The sequence below is a fragment of the Jaculus jaculus genome, chromosome 2 (assembly GCF_020740685.1).
Source record: "Jaculus jaculus isolate mJacJac1 chromosome 2, mJacJac1.mat.Y.cur, whole genome shotgun sequence".
Taxonomy (NCBI): Eukaryota; Metazoa; Chordata; class Mammalia; order Rodentia; family Dipodidae; genus Jaculus; species Jaculus jaculus.
The window spans coordinates 131607136-131631631 of record NC_059103.1 but is presented as its reverse complement, the minus strand read 5'-3'; the positions used below and the strand labels follow the sequence as shown (position 1 = coordinate 131631631).

At 39.9% G+C, this 24496-nt stretch overlaps 1 protein-coding gene across 6 annotated transcripts in view; it reads left to right on the top strand.

The window, feature by feature from the left end:
* Positions 1–24496, top strand: part of Asph (aspartate beta-hydroxylase) — a 226064-nt gene that overhangs the window by 30080 nt on the left and 171488 nt on the right. For 4 of the 6 annotated variants that reach the window (XM_045143383.1, XM_045143381.1, XM_045143380.1 and 1 more), the window contains exons 1-3: positions 14813–14962; positions 16684–16728; positions 18049–18117. In XM_045143383.1, the coding sequence (XP_044999318.1) occupies positions 14884–14962; positions 16684–16728; positions 18049–18117 (193 nt within the window). In that variant the 5' untranslated portion in view covers positions 14813–14883. Of the gene's footprint in view, positions 1–14812; positions 14963–16683; positions 16729–18048; positions 18118–22648; positions 23687–24496 lie in introns of those variants that run through there. The other 2 variants (XM_012947703.2, XM_045143382.1) reach the window with 2 other exon arrangements.

Below are 24496 nucleotides of genomic sequence, written 5' to 3'. Positions count from 1 at the left end.
CGCCATGTAGTCTAAGGGTGGCCTTGAATTCATGGCAGTCCCCCTACCTCTGCCTCCCCAGTGCTGGGATTAAAGACCTGTGTCAACATTCCCCGTGCATCTGGGCATCTGGTATTTTTTGTCTTTACTTTGCTCATAACTCTTAAGACGTATGATTTATTAACTTACACATGATTCTTACATTGTGCTATGGCTTTTATCTAATCCCTTTTCTTCCCATTTGTGTCTGTGAGACAGTTATAAATGCTGATTACTTATTGCCCTGGAAGGTGGGGAATGGTAATGAACTGGGTTGTGGATCTTTTGTTTTCTAAATGAATTAAGGGTAAGATGCCTTCAGGAACAGCTCAGTCGAGCGTTGGCTTCATGGTCTCTTTTATCAGTTGGAGTCAGAGTTAAATGAGTAGAGCTGTGCTGTTTTGTTACTGATTTCAGTTTTACAGTTTAGTTTTGTTTTTTTTTAACTTTGTTCTAATATTTTTCTCCTATTACCACATTGGAGTTTCTGAATAGACATCATTATTTCATTTTTCCTCACACCTTTGCTTTTCCTGAGACCATCTTATTTTGAATATGTTACTGTCAACTGTTACTCACATGGATGACTAGCCTGGGGGAGTCGTTATTCTTTCCAGAAGTCGTCTTCTCTATTATTGATTGCTCCGTGGGGAGAATTCATTAGCTTTAAATCGCTGACTCATTAGGCCTGCTTGAAGAACTAGTCAATCAAGTTTTCTGCCATTTATCTCTTACCAAGGCAGTTTTGATATCTCATAGGTTATTAGAGAAGGGGGCGAATGGAGCCATGCTCTGATTGATTTAGTCTCCTCTGCAGTGAGTCAGCAACAGTACAAACATAGCTGTGGGAAAAAGGAATGAGCGTGTGAATGAATGAATGCAACTGAAAGTTGATGTGGATGGATCTTGCTAATACTTTTTCTTACTTACACTGATGAAACTTTAAGCCATTAGCTCGTAAATTCTAGCACATCATGGTCCCTTGTCCAACCATTGTGTTTTTTCTATATTGTGTCAGTCAAGAGAGTATATTCACTTTTGTTGTTGTTGTTGCTGCTGAAATCAGTGGAGGGGGCTACACAGCCCCTCCTAGCTGTTCCAACATTCTGTTCAACAGGAATGTAGTATGAGTATGAGTCACTGAGGAGCTTGTGGGAGAAAGAACTATGGAAACTTCTAGTGCAACTATGGAGTTCCTAGCCTGTGTGCAGGAATCTCTGGGCTCCCTTTTTGTAGTGGAACTATGGGGTTCCCAACCAGTGTACAGGAATATCTGCGCTCCCTTTCTATCTTTCTTAATGTGAGTTAACTTAAGGATCATTAGGTTGATAAAGAACCCAAAAATACCTTGGCAGTTGTTGGACTATACTTTGTTCCCTTCTTTCTGAATGTGTGCAGGAAAGGGTTTGATTATCTTATAATATCAAGAATGTATGGAGGAATTAAATCAGGGCTTTGTTGCTGTTGTTTTCTCAAGTGTGGTTCCTACAAGGTGCAAGGAAAATTTGTAGTCAGGAATGTACTTGGCTCCATGGAACTTAACTACATTCTAAAGGTAGAAAAACACACCTTCCAAGGGCTTAGGGAACGTTGTTTAAGTGGGGGCAGAAAGACTGTAAGAGCCACAGGGTAGGAATATTCTGGGGCACTGCCCCACCTCCCCCACTCCGCAGAGACTGACTGATGCCTTCATGATCCCACAGAGAATGCCAGTAACCCCACCCAGGAGGGCGCTCAGTGGATTGGAGTGGGGCAGACAGGGTACAGGAAGCTAACCTGAGGGGACTATGACACGTACCAAATAGGGTAATTCAGTAGCATTCATAATTAATTTAAAAGTAGTAGAGGGACTAGTTGGAGGGGGGAAGGGAGCAGAGGAAAGGAGTAAGAAGGTAGGGAAAAGACAGAGGGAGGCAAGGCAACTGATCAGTGCATTAAAAATACATTTAAAAAAACCTAATTGTATAGCTAATTCACAGTGAAGAGCAGACTGCTGTCAGAATGTTTTTAGAAAGCCTAGAGTGCTTCCTGGTGAGTACGTGAGCAGAGTGAAGAAGAGATAGTGTTGAGAGCATGTGGTCCTGGCAGCCTGGTGGTCTTCTAGAAGGGGAGTCTGAGAGAACACTTGAGCAGGAAAGCTCATAGAAAGTGCTGGAGCAGACAGCTCAGGGGAAGTGTTATGATAGTGATTGTTGTGGAGTGCTCAGGGGAAGTGTTGTGGCAGTGACTGTTGTAGACAAGTCTGGGGAAGTATTGTAATAGTGACTGCAGTGGACAGCTCAGGGGAAGTGATACAGTAAATAGTGGAGCTGGAGCCCTGACAGCTGGAGCCCCGTAGGCCACTGAAGCTTTTATATTTTATTTTGGCAATAGTGTGAAACCAATTGAAGGTTTTATATTTTATTTTGGCAGTAGGATTTCAATAGGCAATAGGAAATCAGGGAATTCTTCTAACAAGGTGGTGATATAATCAGATTAAAAAACTATTCTGGTCCTGAGGACATAGCTCTGATTGTGAGGTACTCGCCTTGTAAGCATTAGGACCTCAGTTCAATCCCCAGAAATCACATAAAAAAGCTGAGCATGGTTGTTCCCAGGCTTGTTATCCCAGCTGGGGAGGAGAGACAGGCTCATCCGTGGGGCTCGCTGGCCAGACACTGTAGCCTCCATGTTGAGCTCCAGGCCAGTGATACACATTGTCTCAAAGAAATGTGGATTACACCAGAGGAACAGAACCTCTACGTACATGCATATCATGTGCACCTGCACAAGTATATATGCACATTGAAGAACAGCATTCCAGCTGCATTGTGGACCAGTAAAGGTTGTATTAAGGATTTAAATCTAGGAAATAGGAACTTACACTTGGATGATAGATCGTGCTCAAAAGGGAGAAACTGGTAATTTGAGATATGGTTTCCCACATGTTCGTGTGATGCTTTAAAAAAGTTATTAAAAAATTGTTGACAAAGCCAGTTTTGGTGGCACACATCTTTAATCCCAGCACTCAAGTGGCAGAGGTAGGAGGATCACTATGAGTTTGAAGCCACCCTTAGACTACATACTGAATTTCAGGTCAGTCTGGACTAGAGCGAGAGGGTACCTCAAAAACAACAAGGAAAAAAATAAAACAAAACAATTGACAGGAATGACCAGGTGTTAAAGGAGTTGCCATCTTGGCATAGCTGTAGTCCTTTTGCCATAGCTGGGTGGAGAAGCAGCCAGAGTTGAATGCTCAGGAAGGGTTCAATGAATGAATCCTAGGTTAACAGCTGGCTTCATGGAAGTGCTTGTGTTACTTAGAAGCTTAGAGAGGAAAGGGAAGGCTGTAGTCATATAGTTGGAGGTTTCTGTTAGTTATGTAGGAAATTTCTGTTAGTCATTCATACAGAATATTCAGGAGCCCAAGAAGTATTTCAGCCCTGCAGATGGTATCTGAAGTGAACTGTGAAGGTGGGGTGTGGCATAGGTTCAAGCTTGGATTCCCACACTTCAAAGTCAAGTAGAGGAGAATGACCCATCAAATTCAGTGGAAAATTAGAAAGTCCAGGAGGTGATAAAGTGCCAGAAGATTCTGAGGTCATAGGAGACAGGGAAGAGAATGCGCATAAAAGGAGAATTTTACTAAGAGGTCATGTAAGATTGGGACAGAAAACTTTCCATTGAATTTAGTGATGTGGAAGTCATTGGTGTGACATTGGATGGCAGGCTACAGTTGTAAGGTGTGAGCGGGAAGTCAGCCAGGAAGCACGAGCTCTGTTCATAATCTTAGCGGTGAGGAGAGGGTGAACCCCCCATAATAGATGCTGGTCACTAGGAGAGGTGGCTAGAATGAAGACGGGAGGCAGGAAAAGCAGGTGGAAAGCTATCAAGGGTGCAGGCAGGTGGGTACAGGTGGCAGTAGGCAGTCGAGAGCGCCCCCTGATGGTGGTTCTGTTTCCCTCTGCTCCCTGATGGAGAAGTGTAAGACTCTGGGAGAGCAGTTGAGGCAGAGAGAGAGTTTTGTGAAACAGTTTCTGTGGACACTGGAAAGAGGGTGCTATACAGGAATGCACTGAGTTAACAGGCAGCCTTTACCCCATTGAGACTGGTCCACTGTACCTCCTTTCTGGTTTTCCTTGTCATGTCTAGCTGCCTTTGATGTCATGGGGAGCATAAAGAGTGCCATCCAAGGCGGCTGTCATGGCAGACCCGTGTTTATACAGAGGAGCAGGTGTGTTAAGGTGGGACTTAGGTGAAGTATGTGTATTCTAGAACCGATATGGAGAGGTGTGAAGGCAGTTGATGTGGGTATGATTAGTTATCTTCTTGGCACTTTACGGAAATACCAGAACCAGTTAACTCATGAAGAGGAAAGTTTTGTTTTAGCTCATGATTCCAGAGGTTTCATTCAAAGGTCATCCCCATGACTGAGCCTTTGCAAAGTATAGCCCATTATGGCAGAAGACATGGTGGAACCCCCTGGGAGGACAGGTGAGTTCCCACAATGACTTTGTGAGGGTTCATGTCAATCACCTAAGGATCTCCCATGAGACCACTCTACCTGCAGGTTCTGCTTTTCAGCACCACACTGGGAACCCACCTTATAATACATGGACCATTGGGGATGTGTCACCCAGATTCATGCCATACATAGGATGGGGAGAGAAGGAAGGAGACGTAAGAGAGCCTCACTCAGGATCTGCTGAGCTTGACAAATAAACAAGCTGTGATTGAACAGTGAACATTTTCATTCTGAAAACTGCATGTGGAAGCTTTTTCCCTAACTGAGGAATAAGAGTGGATTGTGTTTATAAAGGTTTTTATGACTGTCTACAGAATTTGCCTTTGGCATTTCAGGTAATCTTGGCTACTTAATCTTAGGTTTAGAGTGACACCAGTTCATTTATTTGAGGTAGTGTAGGTAGGTGAAAAGGTTGATGCTTTTGTTATTTTGTTTTAAATAACCATATTTTCCATATTCTGTGACATCCTACAGGCTCCATTGTGGAGCCATTCTAGCAGGACTCTGAGGAGAGCTGTCTGGAGAGCGGCAGGACTGTTTTAGCAAGTATGAGGATGTGTTTTGGGAGATGAATTAGATTGGGTGTAAGGCTTGTGTAAGAAGAGTGCTGGTATCAGGTGGAGGGGAGCGGGGGCTCTGGGAATGAGGGAAAGAAGGAAAGAAACTTGTCATGTCGCCTGAGGGCTAGGCGCCACAGCCTCCGTGGGTCTGGGTGGAGCCCAGGTTACTGGGAAGGGTGTGGCTGATAATGGTGTTGGGGCTCGAGCAGGAGAGTATTATATAATTGGATGGTGGGGGCCTCTGGAGATGGGCTTTGTTATTGCTTCTCATCCTTTATGGGACCAAGGAAATGGTGATTGTGAGGTTAGTGAAACTGAGCTGCTTTCTCCTTCCTTTGTAACATTGATTTTGTTTGTTCACGTGTTAAACTGTATATAGCACTGGTGTTCATGACGATATTTTAATACACAAAAACAGTGTGTGCTGACAAAATGCAGCCTTCAGCCCTCCCGCCCCCACCCCAGCCACTTCCACATTCAGGCTCTCCGCTTACGTTACACGTGGGCCCTTGATCAGGTCACTTGGGGCTTAGGCAAATGTGTTTTGTGCTCTACTCCAGACCTCTGGAGCTGGAGCTGTGGAGGGGGTGTGTATCAGTAACTTTCTCATCGCTGGGACAAAATACCCAACCAGAAGCAACTTGGGGCAAGAAGAGTTTATTTCAGTTTATTGCTCCACACAGTAGAGTCCATCATGTTGGGGAAAGCAAGACAGAAGCAGCAAGCTGGTATCACCCCAGTGGGAAGTAGAGAGTGAATAGCAAAGCAGGGCTGAACATAACACCTCAAGGCCAGGCCAGAGCAAAAAGGTTCCGTAACCTTCTCAAGTAGCTGGGGAGCAAGTGTTTACTGGTATTAGCCGATGGGGAACATTTGACATTCAAACATCCCAAGGAGAGAGATAGCATCTGAGGTATTTTATTTTATTTTTTAATTATTTGTAAGCAAAGCAAGACAGAATGGCTGTGCAAGGGCCTCCAGCCATTGCAAACATTTTCCAGACGCATGTGCCACCTTGTGCATCTGGCTTTACATGGGTACTGTGGAATTGAACCCAGGTCTTTAGGCTTTATAGGCAAGCACCTTATCCACTGAACCATCTCTCCAGCCTCGACATCTGAGTTTTAAGAAGTCTCTCTATGCGAAAGCTGCTGCTGTGGATGGTGAATGATGAAAGGTGAAGGGAGGAGGGGCCAGTGCTGAGAGGGCTCAGTGGATTGTCACTGGCAGGTATTTGTGAGCAGGTGGAGTCTTTGACTAAGTGGTCATGGGTCTTAGATGTCAGGTCACATCAGGCTGATGTTAATAGTCTGAGAATTCATGCAATAGGTTTACTCGCCCAGGAATTAATTTCTGTTAGTCCCAGCATTTGCATCTAGAAATGGTAAATGTTAGTGGAGATGTCTTTGCTTTGGAGGGATTTACTCTATATAAATTAAATTTTCTTTGTAAAAAAAAATTCCTAAGAGTTGTTCATTATAAAATGAGTTATTGTTGCAAAGGGTATGCGTTTGGAATCCAGAATTTATTTTTCCCATGATAAATGGTGTGAGACATGAAATGGCACAGAGGCACACTGTCATCAGTGTGAAACTGCTCGTTCAGCTGCTGAAGAAGACCAAAGAAGAGTGCCTGTGGACTGTAGGGTCTGTGATGTATGTGACAAGGCTTGGCCATGAGGAATCCTCAGGGCTGTGTTGAAGAAGTCCAAGGGCTGATGTTGCCCCCAGCATAATAGCTGCGAACCTTGTCTCAGTTCAGCCATTGTCTAGGGTTTAGAGTGTGGCTGATGTATCACAGGATGGGAAAGGAGGCAAATGGACCCTAGCAGCCCTAGCTCTTTGGGAGGGTATCTGGAATTAAGAAGGAAACTAGGAATTAGGAGTGAGTGAGGAGACTTGTATATTATTCCAGAGTGATTTAAAACAGTGTTGCATGAATGATTTTAACATATATGTGCATGTCTAGTTTATATCAGGACATATTTTATAAGCAGAAGTCTTGTGGCTTTCCCCAAGTTGATGGAGGATCTAAGAAACAAATCCTGATCTCAAAAGTGTCAGAATGGTGGCTTGGTTTCTGTGTGGTTCCAGGAAATGTGGTTCTCATTTCCACTCTCCCTTCAGCCAGGAAAGCTGCCAGCAGAGTGGAGTCTTCGGGTAATGCATCAGTCTGAGGACACCATGACACTTGTCAGCTTTGTTCACTTGTCCCTGGTGCTTTGTTCTCCCTTTCCCACATCCAGGCCCTCAAATACCAGTACCTTAAGTTACTCACACTTCTTCAGAACATTTAAATGTTTAATTTGCCTGTGAACATTTAAATTGGGGTGAAAAAAATCAAAAACTTAAAATCAATTTTAAAGGTTTTCACTTGCTCTAGATACTATTCGTTCTAAATAAATTACACATACTAATTAGAGCTCTAATGAAGTCTGGGAACTACTAATTTTAGAACAGTGGGAAAAAATAACACTAAAATAGGGCTAATTTTATTTCCCAGAAGAGAGTACTTGGACATGGGTTGGGAAAAGTAGGGGAAAAAAAGTCGGCATGTGGTTGTATAATCCCTTTTTGAGGTTTCCCAGGTCACACTATTCCTGCTGCTGAAGATTTTGATTTCTTTCTCTCCTCTGAGCCTTCCCATCCTTCCTTCCTGAGTCCTTTCCCTTCCTCCTAGCCTTCCCTCGCAGCCCATTCTAGTCCTTCTCCAGTGAAGTGTCCTTGTACCAGTGAAATGTTTTTCTTGGTGAGATAACTCTTCCAGGGATGTTAACACTATAGAGCTGAATTCTAGTGCATTTGTTAATTTCTTCCCATTTATGGTTCGGTTTTATTCAAACAAATTAGCTAATAGTCTTGCAGGCATTTGTTGAAGATTCTGAAGGGCCAAATGGAGCTGTTTCTGGGCATGGGGCCACATGTGGATGCCTCAGTTTTGAATGATCAGTGCTTATGCTGAGACCCTTACAGCCTACTCCCTAGAATACAAAATCGACAGCACAGCTCCTTCCCTTCATGCTGTCCAGTGGCTTGGTTTTGCAGGGGTGGGAATTGAAGAGGTCAAAACCAACTGAGAAAGAAATTCAAGCCCCTAAGTGACGAAGGGTTGTGGGATGGTCAGGAGTCAGTCAGCCCAAGTGATTAGCCACATGTGGCCATGGAGAAGGGACCTCTAAAAATAACCAGTGAGCAGTTTGCAGTCAGGTCCAATTTCAGGTTTGGAGCCTAAGAAGGGGCAGGATTGGCCAGTGACAGCTCAGCAGGGAAGGGCATGTCGGGTGTCTGATACCTGCTGGGAGCACTTGGATTTTTTTCCTTCTTCAATATATAATATTCATGGACTGAAGAAATCAGAATGGCTGAAGGTAAAGGTATATTCCTATTGCTTGGGTTAAAAGTGATTTTGGATCAAACTTAACACTTGACTTCCAGTTGGTCTCAATTCAAGTATTTTTGATTAAGTACTTTCATGGCACATACTGTTTTCTAGTTTGAATTCCTGGAGAAAATCGACTTTTCACAAGTGGAGGAACTTTTCATGGAGTAATTTGTGTCTCTTATCTGAATATGTTTAATGTCTTAACTTAGACTTTCAATACAGCCACACCTCTCCAAGACCACATTTTACAAACATGTGTAGCCTGATACATGAATCATAATGAATTTAAGCATTGTCTGTATTTAAATTTTATGTAAAATGGAAGCAAACTTTGGGGATATGTGAGTCCAGTCTTGTATTAGGGAGCACATTTGGTTCAAGCAGATTTTCCTTATATGGAACTTGACCTACTTACATGTGAAGTAGATACAAGACACTAGAGTTTTGTGCTTGCTAAAATTGAATATTTTACTTTCATCTGTTCCTTAAAGTGTTTAATTTACTTCTTGTGTGTGTGTATATGTGTTTTCGTTTTACTTTGTAGTGAAGATTGATTGCCTTGTGCTAATTCAACGTAGACCACATTAGCAGTTATGTTGAAACTTCATATAAGAGAGTTTCTTTCAAAATTTTTGAATGTTTTGTTTATGTTTATATGTGGAAGACTTAGCATGTAATAGTAAGTAAAACTTGCTCATTAGTAATTATGAAGCTGATTAGTAATTAAGTTAAGGACAGGTCAGTTCAGAAACTTGACTACCCTTCAGATGCTGAGGCACTTCTGTTTTCCCTATCTTCAACCAAGTAAGCAACGGCCTCTTGTACCTAGCCATCCTGCACTTTGGAGTGATTCTCTTTGGGTCCTTGGGACTGTTGCTCGCCATGGTAACCTTCAGTGTCCATAGGATGTGAGAGCATTTCTAATGTGGAGGTTGCTTTTGGCGAGGCAATATGGCTAATATGAATCTCAAGGTCCCTGCCATGTTCTTAGTACCTGTAAAAGTTTGAGCAGTGCCTGGGACTGCAACGTGAATATGGAGCCAGAAATAAAGTGAAGACTTTCAGATCTATTCTGATCTAAGACAGTAGTTACCACCGATGTTCTTCCCGAGTATCCCTGACACCATCCCGGTTTCAGTTTGAACCCCTCGGGAAGGGTTTGCTTAACCACACTCCCTTCATTTCAGTTGCTGAGAAACTGATCTGTCCTTGGGGCCTGGGCACACTGTTTACAAAGGGACACACCAAGCACATGGCATATGTTGTGGGTTAAAAGAAAACTTCTATAGAAAGCCCTTTACTGACTCTTACAGATCCTGTATTTTGCATGTATGTTTTCCTTGTAAACATGCTCAAAGTAAAAACCTGAAGTTCTGAGAAGAGTCTCATCTCTGATTTGTTTTTTAGTTGCTTTTTTTGGAATTAGCAAATATTAACAGTAATGCAAGGATAATAATGCCAAGAGTAATATATTGTTTGACATTGTAAAGTATTTCCAAACAGTTTAGTTATTGTAGTTAAACAACATTTAGCTTTTAAAATGATAAATGTATTTAATACCATTTTGAATGACAGTCACTGTTATATTCCTAAAACAGATTAAAATGACACTTTAGTAGATTTAAGATCTTTCTACTAAATATATTTTAAGGATCCTTAGGAGGGGCCCTGCAGGCCCCATTGAGTCAGGCTCTTCCACCCTGCTTTCTAGTCCTTGCCTCTGCTCCTGCTGCTGGTGTGCACGCCCTTTCTTGGCTTACTTTCAGGGAGGTTAGCCCTGTTTAGACTGCTGTTTTGTGCCATAAGTTAGGAAACTTGATTGTCAAGTTGTTAGGGTCATGTGTAAAATAAATGTAAACAGATTCTTAGCAGTAATGCATTCTTTATTGTGACTTTGGCTGTCTTCCTGTCTCCTTCCCAATGCCGTGCCCAGTTCAGTGACTGCCACTAACTTGAGTGAATGATATTTTACTTTTAAGAATCTCAGACATGTTCCACTGCCTTCCAACTTTACCAAAGAGATTGAAATGGGGAACTGGACTTAGAGTTTAGGTATTTATTTTGCTTTATTAGCTATTTTATTTTAGATTTGTTTCAAACAATATATTGCTGGGAGTGTTTTTACTGACATATACATCTTGGAAACAGATATTGGGGAACATTTGGCACATGCATAGCAAGTAAATTATTAAGAAACGGAGAAAAGATGAGCTAGTGTTCCTTCCTGTGTTACAGGTTAGGAGGAATACAAGAGGCTGTCAGTCACAAGAGTGTAAGAGAAAGACAAGAAGCTAGTTTTATCATACCTTGGACATTCCTTTTTAAATAAGTTAAATCTCAAATATATCTTGCTTTTAATAGTTTGACTCTATAAACATTTTTAGAAGCAATGACATCCAAGGAAGAGCATTCTTAGTCATTTGTTGTTACAGTTCCATATTTGGAAGTGCGTGGGTATTTACAGGAGCATTGTATACTTAGTGTTATAAATTAATGGGCCTGTGTGCATTTATCTGTATTGTTATATAGGAGTAAGGAAGGTTTTGTGCATCTAGTCTTAAAAAGAATGCCTTCTGTATGTAACAGTAAACACAAGGCACTACTAGTGAATCTTTGGAACTCCCCTCTTCCATAGAAGCACACTCATTTTTTTTTTTTTCTGGTGATTTTGAAAATTAGGAGCTTAAAAAAAATGGCTCCAGGGGATAAGGCACTTGCCATGAAAGCAGGGATGCCTGAGTTTGGATCCCCCAGCACCCATGTAAAGCAGGACACTGTAACACTAGCATGGGTAATCCCAGCATACCTAGGAGAAAGGGGGAAGGGAACAAGAGAATTACCCGGAAGCTCTCAGGCCTGCAGCCTGGTGAACAACTAGTGCGTGAGATACCCTGCCTCAAGTGAGGTGGAAGGTGGGGACCCAAGCTGCGAGTGGCCTGCTTATCTGCACACGTGCACTGTGGAAAGTGCATACCTGCACTCACACCTGTGGACATGTGCGCGCACATGCACACACACACCGTCTGCCAGACACTACATTTAGTTTGTATTGTTTCTTTTATAGTTTATGTGCTTACAACACATAAGAAGATTGGAAATAACTTTCTCTTATGAGCACTATAGAAAATTTCATCCATTCATTCCCTCTGATATCTGTGTTCAGTTAATAATATAGTAAAACCTACTCTTAAAATGTATTTATTTGTAAGCAGAGCGAGACAGAAAAGAGAGGAGTGGAGGAATGCCAGGGCTTGTAGCTGCTGCAAACAAACTCCAGATGCATGTCTAGCTTTACATGGAAACTGGGCAATCAAACCCCCGTCATTACGCTTTATAGTAAAGTGTTTTAACTGCTGAGCCATCTCTCCAGCCCAGTAAAACCAGTTTTTAAGTAGCTTTAACATGCAACCATGTGATTTATATTCAGCAAAGCATTTTTAATGTGTAAGCTACATACAGCTGCTCTTACATAGATGGTTTAAAACAAAGTAGTGGTCCTGTGTTACTTGGTAAACATGCTTTTGTTGTCATGCAGCTGTTCATGAGTTCAAAGAATCTCAGAAGAATAAATTACTTCACTTTTACTTAACAATGAAATACTTCTTTAGTTATTCTTTTATATATTTTGATTTAAGTATATTATGTGTTTCAGTATACATGCATACTTAGAGAGCCTTAGTTTACATGACCTCTTGAAAATTTGATCTAGTAGATTTTAGAAATTTTAATATCCCTTTTCAGAAGAATTTCATCATTTTTTTTCTTTCAGAGCAATATACTTTCTTTTAGAAGTACATTCTTAACCAAAACCAATGGTGTTCTTTCATTAGATGGGGGTGTGGAGGTTGAAGTTCTGGGTCAGAACTAGTGGGGCTGAAATCATGTAGGTTGGTGCGCTGGTTAGAATCACAGTGCTCAGGCCTCTGGAGGAGTCAGACCTTTTCCTAATTCTGTCCCACTGGCGTTGCCAGTATGCTTGAGTTGTCCTTTTTCTTCTCCCCAGTGGCTCTCAGCCAGACACTGCCCCATGTAAAGACACAAGGAAATGTTTGGGAAAGTTTTGCTTGTCATAATCTCTGTGACTTAACTGCCTGGCGAAGCCATGTTAGATACCTTAGCATGAGAACGTCACACAAACTGAGCAGCATCCTGATTAAGCTTCCAGAAACATGCTGTGCAGAAATGTGCTTGTGAAATTCTGGTCCATGTTCTCCGTGATACCAGAGAAAGTCCTGACTTGACTGGTGGATAAACTTTCTTTTCTCAGATTGCATTTGAGGATGTGATAAAACCTTTGTATGTGTTTATATTGGGGAGTGTGTGTGTGTATGTATGTATATATATATATATATATGTATGTATGTATATATATATATATATATATATATATATATATATATACACACACACATATCTTTGTGGGTGTAGATGTGCACATCTGTGCTTGTGTGAGGAGGGCCCTGTCCTCTGTCAGTTTTATTTCTTTAAGATAGCCTTTGCTATTAAACCTGGAACTCACGCTGTTATTTTGTTTCATTTCATTTTGGCCTTTGTTTTTGTTTTGTTTTTCAAGGTAGGGTCTCACTCTGACCCAGACTGACCTGGAATTACCTATGTGTTCTCAAGGTGGCCTTGAACTCATGGCGATTCTCCTACTTCTCCCTCCCAAGTGCTGGGATTAGAGGCCCGGCTCATTTTGTCTTGTTTTTGTTAAATCGATTGAGCATCAATCCTGCCTCCTCTGCATGAACACTGGGTACAAGTATGCATAGCCACACGTGCCTCTTTATGTGGGTCCTGGGGATTGAACTTGGATCCTGATGCTTACACAGCAGTCACTGTCACTCACTGAGCTCTCTGCAGCCCCTACGTATTTATTAATAAAACATTCTCTGTAAAGAGAAATGTGAGTATGGTGTTCTTTTAAAACAGTTTTGACTATAATTATCACTGACTTTTATGATTTATGTTTATCTTTGATGTCAGAAGAGTATTTCCAAAATACTTTAAGGTGCACACTAAAATGATAAATGGCACTTGGCGGACAGCAGTTCACAGTGCTGTTTCCTGCATTGTGGCCAGTTGGGAAGGCATGCTTCCCTGCCTCCTCTCAGACCCCAGCATATCCTGTAAAGGAATGGGAACTGCATTGTTCCTCCTTGCACTTGATTTGCGTTTCTATGATTCTCTCTCTTTCTTTCTCTCTCTCACTCTCTCTCTTTGCCTTCATCCCTCCCTCCCTTTCCTTCTCCTCAAAGAAATAGATCCAGCTACATTTCTTTATGATTATATTAAGAGGTTGATATTCTCATAACTTGAAAGGAAATTATATTTTCTTCTTTTACAACTCCATATGAAAAAGTAGATAGCCACAAGCATCAGTAAAAGCAGCATCAAGGAAAGAAACTGGCAGAGCTGGAGGGCACTGGAGCTTGGCCCAGTCCTTCACAGCATTCAGGAGCCCCCACTCCAAGAATGTCACACGTGGAGGGAAATGGGAATGTCTAGTCTAGTGAGTCTAGTGTCCATGACACCTAGGACTTGAGGGTACTTTTGACAAATAACTTGGAAAGAATGTGTTTTATACCTCTTATTAAAAATCTATATAGATCATTAGTGAGGGTTAGAGAGATGGCTCAGTAGTGAAGGTGCTTGCCTACAAAGCCCAATGATCCAAGTTAGATTCCCCAGTACCCATGTAAAAGCCAGATGAACAAAGTGGCACATACATCTGAAGTGTGTTTGCAGTGGCTGGAGGCCCTGGTGTACCCATTCTGTCTTTTTACTATCTCTCTGCTTGCAAATAAATAAATATGTTTTAAAAAATCTTTAGTAATCAGTACCTTACATCTTCCATTATTTCAAAATTAAAGCTATTTGAACATGGTGCTGAATATAAGAAGTGTTTCTGTTTTCAAACTCTTTTATTTGTATAGCATGCTTTGAGAATTTAAGTGAGATCTGTTTTTGAAGTGATGTGTTTTGCTAAAGAAACTAGTACTTGAGTACTATTGTTAATGCAACAAATTAGTGTGAAAAGAGGCACTCAACCAAGTGTTTGTCTTCTCTTCTCCTCCTTCCCCATCCCTTTCCCTTCTCCTCTTTTCTTCCTCTTACCCTTCACCCTTCTTCCCATTTCTTCGCCCCTCTTCTTCCCCTTCATTTCTCTTTCTCTTTTTCTTCAAGGTAGGGACTTACCCTAACCCTGGTGACCCAGAACTCACTCTGTAGTTCAGAATGGCCTCGTACTCTCTGTGATCCTTCGTCTTTCAAGTGCTGGAATAAAAGGCATGTCTGGCTCATTTTCATTTTCTGTAATTATATTTTACATTTCTCTTACTCCACACAGACACAAAGCACGGAGGACACAAGAACGGAAGGAAAGGAGGGATTTCTGGAAGCTCCTTTTTCACGTGGTTCATGGTCATTGCCTTGCTGGGAGTTTGGACATCTGTAGCTGTGGTGTGGTTTGACCTTGTTGATTATGAGGAAGTTCTAGGTAAGTTGTGTGGTGCAGTTTCTTCAGTGATTTTGTAAGAGGATAACATTCCTATGTCATCTCAGACTTCCTGTCAGCTTTCTGGTAATATGACTTGCCATATCTCTTCAGTAGTTGTCAGTAGACTAAAAATGGGATTTTATTAGGATTACCCCCGAGTAGTGGATTGTGAAGTTTGAATATGTTGACTTTATATTGTATTGTTGCACAAAGAAGCTTTATCAAATTGAGTTCCATCATACTCATTTTCACTATTTGCTCTAATCTATAATTTCTATTCATTTTGTGGTAAGTTTTTACAATTCTAGATGATGACCTACTGATTTTACTTAAGAAGTCTGTAATGTAACATAACCTTTCCTTTTAGTAGTTGGGGGTTTGAGATAGTGTCACTTGGTATCCCAGCCTGACTTGAAACTCATGGTGATCCTGCTGGCTCAGCCTTGAGTGTTCCAAGTATAGCTCTGAGCCACAGTGTCTGCCTTATAAAGCCTTGCTTCAGAGGTTTCCACACCACACCTTTTTTGTCTGTTGAGATAGACATGTATGTATGTATGCATATGGGAACTCATGTGTAAGCTGCATGCTTTTCTGAGGATGTTCCTCTGGTCCTCTGATACTATCTTCCTGTGTCCCCGTTTTGCCTTTTGCTTCTCATCATCAGCAATGTTTCTTTTGTTGTTGTTGTTGTTGTTTATGATTTGCTTTTCTTTTTGTTGAGGGTGTATGTGTTCTAGGTAGAGTTTTGCTTCAGCCCAGGCTGACCTGGAATTCACTGTTTAGTCTCGGGTGGGCTCAAACTCACGGCCATCCTACATCAGCACCATCTGGGTGCTGGAATTAAAGGTGTGCCAGCACACCTGGCTTGATTTGCTTTTTTTATGTTGGCCATTTATTTAATCTTTTTTTTTTAAATGGGAGAGAAAATGAACATAATATAAAATTGAATATTGTAAAGATTTGAGGGTATACAATATTTTAGTTTCTAATACAGCCATCATTTTGCACAAACATCATCAGTATCTAACTCCCGAATATTTTCTGTACCCCTTCTTCCTCAGACATTCACATTGTTCTACTTTGTGTGACTGTAGTGTGACCTGTGCTAAGCATGGTACATGAATGCAGTCATATAGCACATGACCTTCTGTGTTTGTCCCTCTCCACTTAGCATAATATTTATAATCCTCATTCATCACTCAAGCATATAGCTGCATAATATCCCACCACAGTGTACATCACATTTCGCATTCTGCTTCCCCATTCATCAGCAGTGGGCATTGGGCTTGTTTCCATGTTTTTCAGTTGTAAAGAATGACTTTCCTCTGTAGTCATCCAGCAAAGCATCGGGGGCTGTGTGGGAAAAAGGCACACTTGTTCTTGTTGCACTGAAAACCCACTCCCTTCCTATGGGGCTGCTGTGCTAGCCATTTTTCGATTAATGCCATCTTTCTGGGGGGAAAAAGAGGAAAATAAAATGTGCTTACATGTACTATGTTACTCATGATGCTTTTCATTTAACTACTTTAAGTAACATGTCTCCAAATAGCTGAGTGAACTAAAAGAATTTTTAAAAGTTCAGTGTTAGGCTTCTGAACAGAGTTGTGATTTCACTGACGTACAGTGCTGTGATGACAAGTCATGCATGTTAAACAAAAGGAATCAAAATATTTGTGCCTTTGATCAAGAGTAACAATGTTCGTGTTTTCACATGCATGCAGCCAAAGCAAAGGACTTCCGTTATAACTTGTCAGAGGTACTTCAAGGTAGGCTATGGAAATGTACTTTTAGTGGACTTGCATCTACCTCTAACACCTCATCCTTATTTTGCTAACTTAGTTATCATGTGCATCCAAGAATGTAAGTGGGAGGACCAATTGTCCCTTCAGAGCTTCTCAGGAAGGGTGTTTTCTGTCTTGAACATGGAATTCGAGTTCTCTTCTGTGTATAGCCCTTCCCTGTAGATTACAACTTTCCATTTTCTTAGCAATAAAAATGACATCTCCGTTCTTGCATTGTCATTGTAATGTATGTCAGACTTTATATAGAACAAGTAGAGCCAGGGCTCTGAGAGGATAGATTAGTCATAGCTGCTCTGTCAAAATTTCTATCTCCTTTAAGGCTGGCTTTTAATGGACTTTGTATAAAGGGGTGGAAACTGAATAGGCAGCTTTCTTTTTTTGCTACTAATGCTTTATTTGTGAATGTTGTTTAAATATTGCTGTATATTACAGTTTTTTCATAGTCCTTATTCAGTGATAAATTATAAACCACATTGATTTTAGAATGCTTTTAAGGTATTGAATGTTAGGCTCATTTGAATGCTAAACATGACAAAGTGGTCCTGATGAGAGAGCACTCTCACAGTTTTAGAAGTCCATGGTTGCTGCTGTTGAGGAATAAAGGCTACAGTCATTTTTGTCTTCTCACTATATCTGTTTTAAGCCTTACAGTATTTTTCATAAGTAATATATGGTCAGTTTCTGATGAAATTTTTAGGCATGATAGCCATAAGTTTTCATTGGTAACTTCTGATGGCCTCTGCTTTTATTTCCATAATCAAGCCTTTTTTCTTTAAGTAGACACATGATACTTCTGTTAGAGTTTATTATTATTAAATGTAAGATCATTTTTTTATTATAATTTTTTTCATGGACCTCACACTTGGTGTAGTTTGAGGCTTGGTTGGTGGTTCTTTTTGCTTGAGGTGTTGATAATGTGATGAGGCTCCACACTTTGCAAACACTACATTTGAGCAACTGTTAGAAATGTTTCAGTATTTTGTTATACATGTTAAAATTTTTACCTGACATATTTTAAGAATTTAATAGTTATTTTGAAGTGAGTGGATCAGAATATGACTTAACCTTTAAAGAAATTATTTTCTCAGTCCTACATCATAGAATTTATTGAGTTAGTATGTCCTGAATCCCTAAGTGATTTTCCCGTGACTCTTGGGAAAATTCTGGCAATGGCTTGCAGGATTCAGAGTATGAGTCAGTAACATATATGGCTAATGTACAGGGAATACCTTATTAATTTTTTTCTTTTTATTCCTGTGTTCGTCATTTTCTCTCCTATTGTAGGAAAACTGGGAGTCTATGATGCAGATGGTGATGGGGATTTTGATGTGGAAGATGCCAAAGTTCTATTAGGCAAGTATCTTTTCTTCTTTTGTTTTTGTTTAAAGTATTAAATACAGAAATAAAAAGAATTGTTTTTTCTTTAACGATATCCATGTCAGTTGTAATCATTTTATGCAAGATATTTTGCTACTTAATATTTCTTGTTGAGATAGTGACCCTTTTGCTACAAACCTCACATATAACTTTCATTAATAAGTGGGTATATGGCTCTGTCATGTACATTTTTAGTGACTGCATTTTTCGTTTTGCCTTTTTAGTTAAAATACTTTATATTCTGAGTGCATTCTTTGAATGTATAGATAATTCTTACCTATTTTCAAATATGATAGTGAAAACTTTTTTAATACTTCATTTTCCAGAGTTTACTTTCACTTGGAAAAGCTTATATAAATTAATTCTGAAATGAAATTTTGGCAGTAAATATCTAAAAGTGTCCTATGTGTATTATAAAGTTATGTTAAAATAAAAACTAGTTAAGTCGTGCTTCTTTACTCAGGTTTCCTTGTTGTGGAATTCTTGGACTCCTCTTTTTGTCTTTGGACTTGCCCCTGTCTTAATTTACCATTGGGATGTTTCTTGTAATAAATAAAAATATATTTGTTCGTTTGTTTTAAAATGCTGTCTTCCAGAAAAGGATCATGTTAATTTTAATTTTAGTTTTAATTTTATTTTTTGGTTTTTTTGAGATAGGGTTTCACTCTAGCTCAGGCTGACCTGGAATTCACTATGAAGTCTCAGGGTAGCCTCGAACTCACAGCGATCCTCCCACCTCTGCCACCCGAGTGCTGGGATTAAAGGCGTGTGCCACCACGCCCAGCTTGGATCATGCTAATTTTAATGTGCAAATTGTATATAATCTGGCAGGTGAGGTAATGACTACTGGTTTTAGACAGCACTGTATTTCCTGCCTTCATATGAATCAAAGATGTATGAAGCCTTCAGGTCTCATTATTTAGAAAAAACACTGGCTGTGGCCTGGTACTTTTTGTTTAACAGAAAAACAATGCAAAATCTTCCTTCCTAGACACTATCTGTAGTATTTATGAACATGAAAAATGGAAAGATACCATATCTGTTACCAATTAAGTTGCTTTCCATTGATACTTCTCACCTACTTCTAGATCAAAAAATTCTAAATATGAAACAGTGTTTCAGGTGTCATCCTACCTAGTGGTGTCTTGGTTTGTTTCCTTACTACTTCCAAGTGGGAGTTTGTGTTTGCTGTTTTCAGTGGAAACTTGCAATGCTATTCTCACAAAACTTCTTGCTTTATTGGAATTTTCTATGCAGTTCCATCATTCTATATATAAATCAGAGTCTCTATACATAACTTATAATTAAATATTCAGAAGAGTTTAGTTTTAGGTATAATAAATAAATAAAATATAAAAATTAACAGACTAAATTGCTGTAATTAGCTTGTTGTATGGTTTGATGCCCCACAGCATTACTTGAAGTGATAGATTCAAATAGTGAAGCTTTCTAGTTTAAAAAATCATTTCATTGTGGGCCAAGGTCCTTTGATTTTAGAAATAAATTTACTTAGATTTACTTCATATCCACTGTATTTTACTTGTTAATACCTTGATTTTTTTTGCACATTTCAGATTCAAGTAGTATTCTCTGTAGAATTATTAAGGAAATGTTAGAGGAGTAGTTAATGGCACTGTCGAGGGTTGTTGTTAGCAGATGGACACATACAGCATGAGCAAATCAGAATTTGTTCCTTTCACTAGGATCATATGCCAGGAAGTAGAGCCAAATGTAGTGGGCCTCAGTGCTCATGGTTTAGAAGTTGGTTAATAAAGGCAAAAAGAGAATTAAGAGAAGGCAAAGATATCAAAGCCTGGTTCCTCCCTATGGCCCATTGGGAGCCAGCTTGTGGCCTTTGAAAAATGAAGGAAGGTGAGCTGTCAACTCTGTCCTGCTCAGCAGCACTCAGAACAACCTTAACTTGAATGGAATGGGAAGACAGAAGTTCTTATCGTATGCACCTTGGATAGTGACAGGTGTCTGGAAAGGCAAACTATGACAGAATTTGGGGGTTCTGAGAATTTAATCAACTCTGAATAACCAGAACTTGAGGAGCATGGATCCTAATGAAGGCAGCTCCCTGGGCACCTTCTCATTGGTCAGCACGGTAATCCTTACAAACATGCAGACTAGGTGGAGACAGTTACCTTCTATAGATTTGACATTCATTTTATGAATATTCTTTTTCTTCGTTCTTATCAGTTTCACAGTCACACCATTTTGGGGAATATATTCATGCATGTTTTGTATTCCTTTCACATTTTAAGGTTTGTGTCTTTCTGTGAAGTAGAGAGAATTAAGTAAATGTGAGTTAATCAAGACCAATAACCATTATTGATTTTACTGTTTCTGGCCAAGGCTTTGCTGACAGACTTGAATGTATACTAACCTTGCTCTTGGATGTAGAGCTTCCTCTTGTTTTTGAGGACCACTTGTCAAAAACAAAAGTTTCTTTGATAAGTTCATGTGTTATTTCAACCTATTTTGCTTGGAAATGTGTTCTTTAAAACCTTGCTTTCCACACACAGCCAGCAGGAAACAACTTGAGGATTCAATGTTGAGCATGGTGTGGTCCTTCAGTAATATCCTCCAAGGAGTGTATGGTGTCATTTTATCCTAGCACCACGCTGACACCATATCCCATATAGCCATAGCACAAAAGAAAAGCATGTCCACAGCTCCTGTGTCTGCTGTAAATGCTGCTGGGTGGACGTGTACATGTCCCTAACAGATGAGAGAGACTGCAAGTCACCCGTCTTTTTTAAAAAAATTTTATTTATTTATTGGTCTGAGAGCAATGGATACACACACACACACACACACACACACACACACACACACAAACACACACAGAGAGAGAGAGAGAGAGGGAGGGAGGGAGGGAAGGAGGGAGGGAGAGAGAGAGAGAATGGGCACTCCAGAGCTTCCCACCATTGGAAATGAACAGCAGACGCGTGTACCCCCTTATACATTTGCCTAACGTGGGTCCCGGGGAATCGAACTTACAACCGGGGTCCTTCATAGGCAAGCACTTAACCGCTAAGCCATCTCTCCAGCCCAAGTCACCCGTCTTTTAAGGCATAGATGTGCTCTTCGATGTGGAACCTGCTCTGAGATGCTCCAAGGAAGTAATTATTACTCAGAAAATTTTTTCTCCTTGGACCCTGACCCTCCCTCCTGTCTCATGAGCCACAGTCAGTTTGTGTGATTGGACAGTTTTGTTCAAATACTTTTGTTAATTTGTTACTTTCATCTCTTGTACTGAAGAAGTTTTATATTTTATGTCTAATAGTGAGCAGTACTTATACTGAAAAATGCATAAAGGTGAAAACATTTTCTTCATAAAGGTGAAAACAGTTTCTTCTAAATATGTAGCTTTAGTGTTTTAAGTAAAGGAGAAGAAACAAGATTGTTATCGTGAGACTTGGATGGAAATGTGCATGTCTTCTGTACACAGAATTTGGCAACTCTTAAACTCTTAGTGAAAAACATCTTGGGCTTGTCAAAAAATAATGAGTCACCAACTGCAGTTTGTGTTTCTGCACCTCCTCTCAGATGTGAAAACTTGTATGATGTAGTTCTTTTGTTGACAACTGCAGAGAAGCCTCACTGTCATCTTTAAAATTTAAATGAGCGGTTACACTGTGAAGCTTGGTTGCTGGTACTTGAGTTGTATGGAGAGAATGCATGGTGCCAGAGCCTTACGTGACTGGTGTGCCTGGTCACAAGTGCAAATCTCCCAGGTTGTGATGCTCACGTTTCCTCTAGTCACAACTCCCTATCCCCATTATTCTTTGCGGGGCATTGCAGTGGGAAGCTGGGTAGTACGGGCTGATGGGGGACATCTACAATCAAGGTCTTTCCCTACCCCAGGCCAGTTGGCCTTACAGGAGAAAAAAACAAGTGATAATTAATTCTTTGATTTAATTTATGATTTCATTTCATTTCCTGGCTGATGGGGAAACAAGTTGCTCCCCACATGCCTTGTTAAGACCTTGGTCACATTTCTTTTCAACAGACACAGTGTACTGTTAAGAGCAGACTTTAAATATTGATCAGATTACAGGACTGTGGATCAGTTGCTGGAGTATTATGGTACTAAACAATTTAAATATTTGATTTTAGTTACATAATTTGAGTGCTTAGATGCATCTCTGTGATGAAGGTAGTCATCTCAGTAGGCTTGCGAGTTCTGCATCTGTTCACTCTTGCCATCACTGTCTATTGACTTTAGCTGATAAGATATTTTTATTGGTTTTCCAACTTAAGACATTGATGGAAAGAGGCACACCTGGTCCGGAGCCAGTAGAAACGACAAGGATTGGTGAGGTTGATTGAGGCTTGCCTGTGAGGTATGCAAACTGATTTCCTTGTTTTCCACAATACCTTTCTGTAAGCCTCTGTGACCCCATGTGCAGCCTTTTTGAGATCACACTGCTTGAGCTTGTTTTTTCTACCTAACTGCTCTCCTTATTTTCTCTTTCTCTTTTCCTTTATTCTTATGTAGGCCTGACCAAAGATGGCAGTAATGAAAATATTGATTCTCTTGAGGAAGTCCTTAATATTTTAGCCGAGGAAAGTTCAGATTGGTTTTATGGTTTCCTCTCATTTCTCTATGATATAATGACTCCTTTTGAAATGCTAGAAGAGGAGGAAGAAGAAAGCGAAACCACAGATGGTGTTGATGGTACGTCACAGAATGAAGGGGTTCAGGGAAAGACCTGTGTCATTTTGGATTTACATAACCAGTAACTCTGACTCAGGACTGAAGTCACTGGCTTATGAAAACCAGGAGCAGTCTCTGTTTTTTTCTTTCTTTCTTTTGCTTATGTAGGGCTTAATGTGCAGTGGGCAGTTGTGACCTTACAGTAAACATCAGCCATGTGCTCTTGCCCAGTACAACTACCAGTTAGTCATTTGCTTGGCTTCCTCCACTTGTAATAAAGAAAGTGGCATTCTTTATTCATGTAGTTGTCCACAAAGTGAAGATGATGTTCTTGGTAGTATAATTGGTTTCTGTATCATTTTATTTCAATTTGTATATTCACTGAGCTAAATCTGGAAACATTAACAGTAGTGAGTTGTGTTGTGGTTAACCCTGATGCTTGTCTTTCTAACATACTACTAATGATGAAACTAACGGACTTGATTATAAAAATATTTCTGGCACGAGTAATAAGTTACATGCTTCTCTGTTGATCTTTAAATTGTTAGCCATGTACAATGATGGTTGGTTAAAAACCTGATATTTTTTAATATGTAATTTCTGTAGATTAACTGACTTGTCAGGTTCCTAAAAATTTCGATGTAAACTTCTGTATTAATGGTGCTTTGAAAATAATTTAAAAAATAACTCCATGGTTTGCCTTAGAGTAGTTCATTTACTGAATTCAGATACTAGTATCTGTTTTTGAAAGCAGTAATTATTTTAAATTTAATTTCCAAATATACATCCAGAGATGGTACTTTGTATATTTTTAAGTAGGCATATAAAAGAGGGAAATGTGAATATGTATCTTGAATAATGTTGTAATCTATTAAAATTATTCACCCTAAATAAGTCTTTTTCCATTTTTTCCTTCATTAGCTTACTTATTAACTATTGATTTGGACTTAGGTATAATACAATTTTTTAGGTTTATAAATTAAACTTACTTAAATGCTCATTCAGTTTGAGGAGTATAATTTTTTTCCAATTAGGAGAACTTGTCAGCTTTATAAATGAGTGCTTCGGGTATAGCCAAAGCAGTTGTATTAGTCATGCTACACATGCCTTTGTTAAAGAGAGATGTCACTTTTCCTGTAAGAACTGGGCAGCCCTTTCTACTGGAAAGGGCTAAGTCCTAAGACTGGCTTCTCTTACTTTGAAAGGAGTGGCTCGTCATGTGTTCAAATCCCTTTCAGCGTCTGTAAAATTTTGGTTAGCTTTGCTTCTAAATAGAACCAGACTTAAATCTGAATACATTTGCATTTGAAACAATCTTATTTGACCATAAGTTTCATTTTTCAAACTTTCTTTGTTTTTACACATTCAATCAAACCACCAGCAAGTCAGTAGACTGTTCATGCATTTGTTCTGGGATGTGTTTGGCACATTTTGTGTCTGTATCACAAAATGCTAGTCTGAGCTGGAAGTCTGGACTAAGTAAGAACCCAGGAATCTGCCCTCCTTCCAAGATGGCTCAACTTACTAGTCTTGATAAAATACACTTGCCGCTCTGTAGTCATGTCCCTGTATATCTGCTCATTGGACAGTGACTTCCTAAAGCTTAGATGGTAGTCAAACAGCACTCCGTTTTGCCCTCGTGCTCAGGAAGAAGGTTTTACTGTGTTTTTATTTCTTTCAGCCACAAGC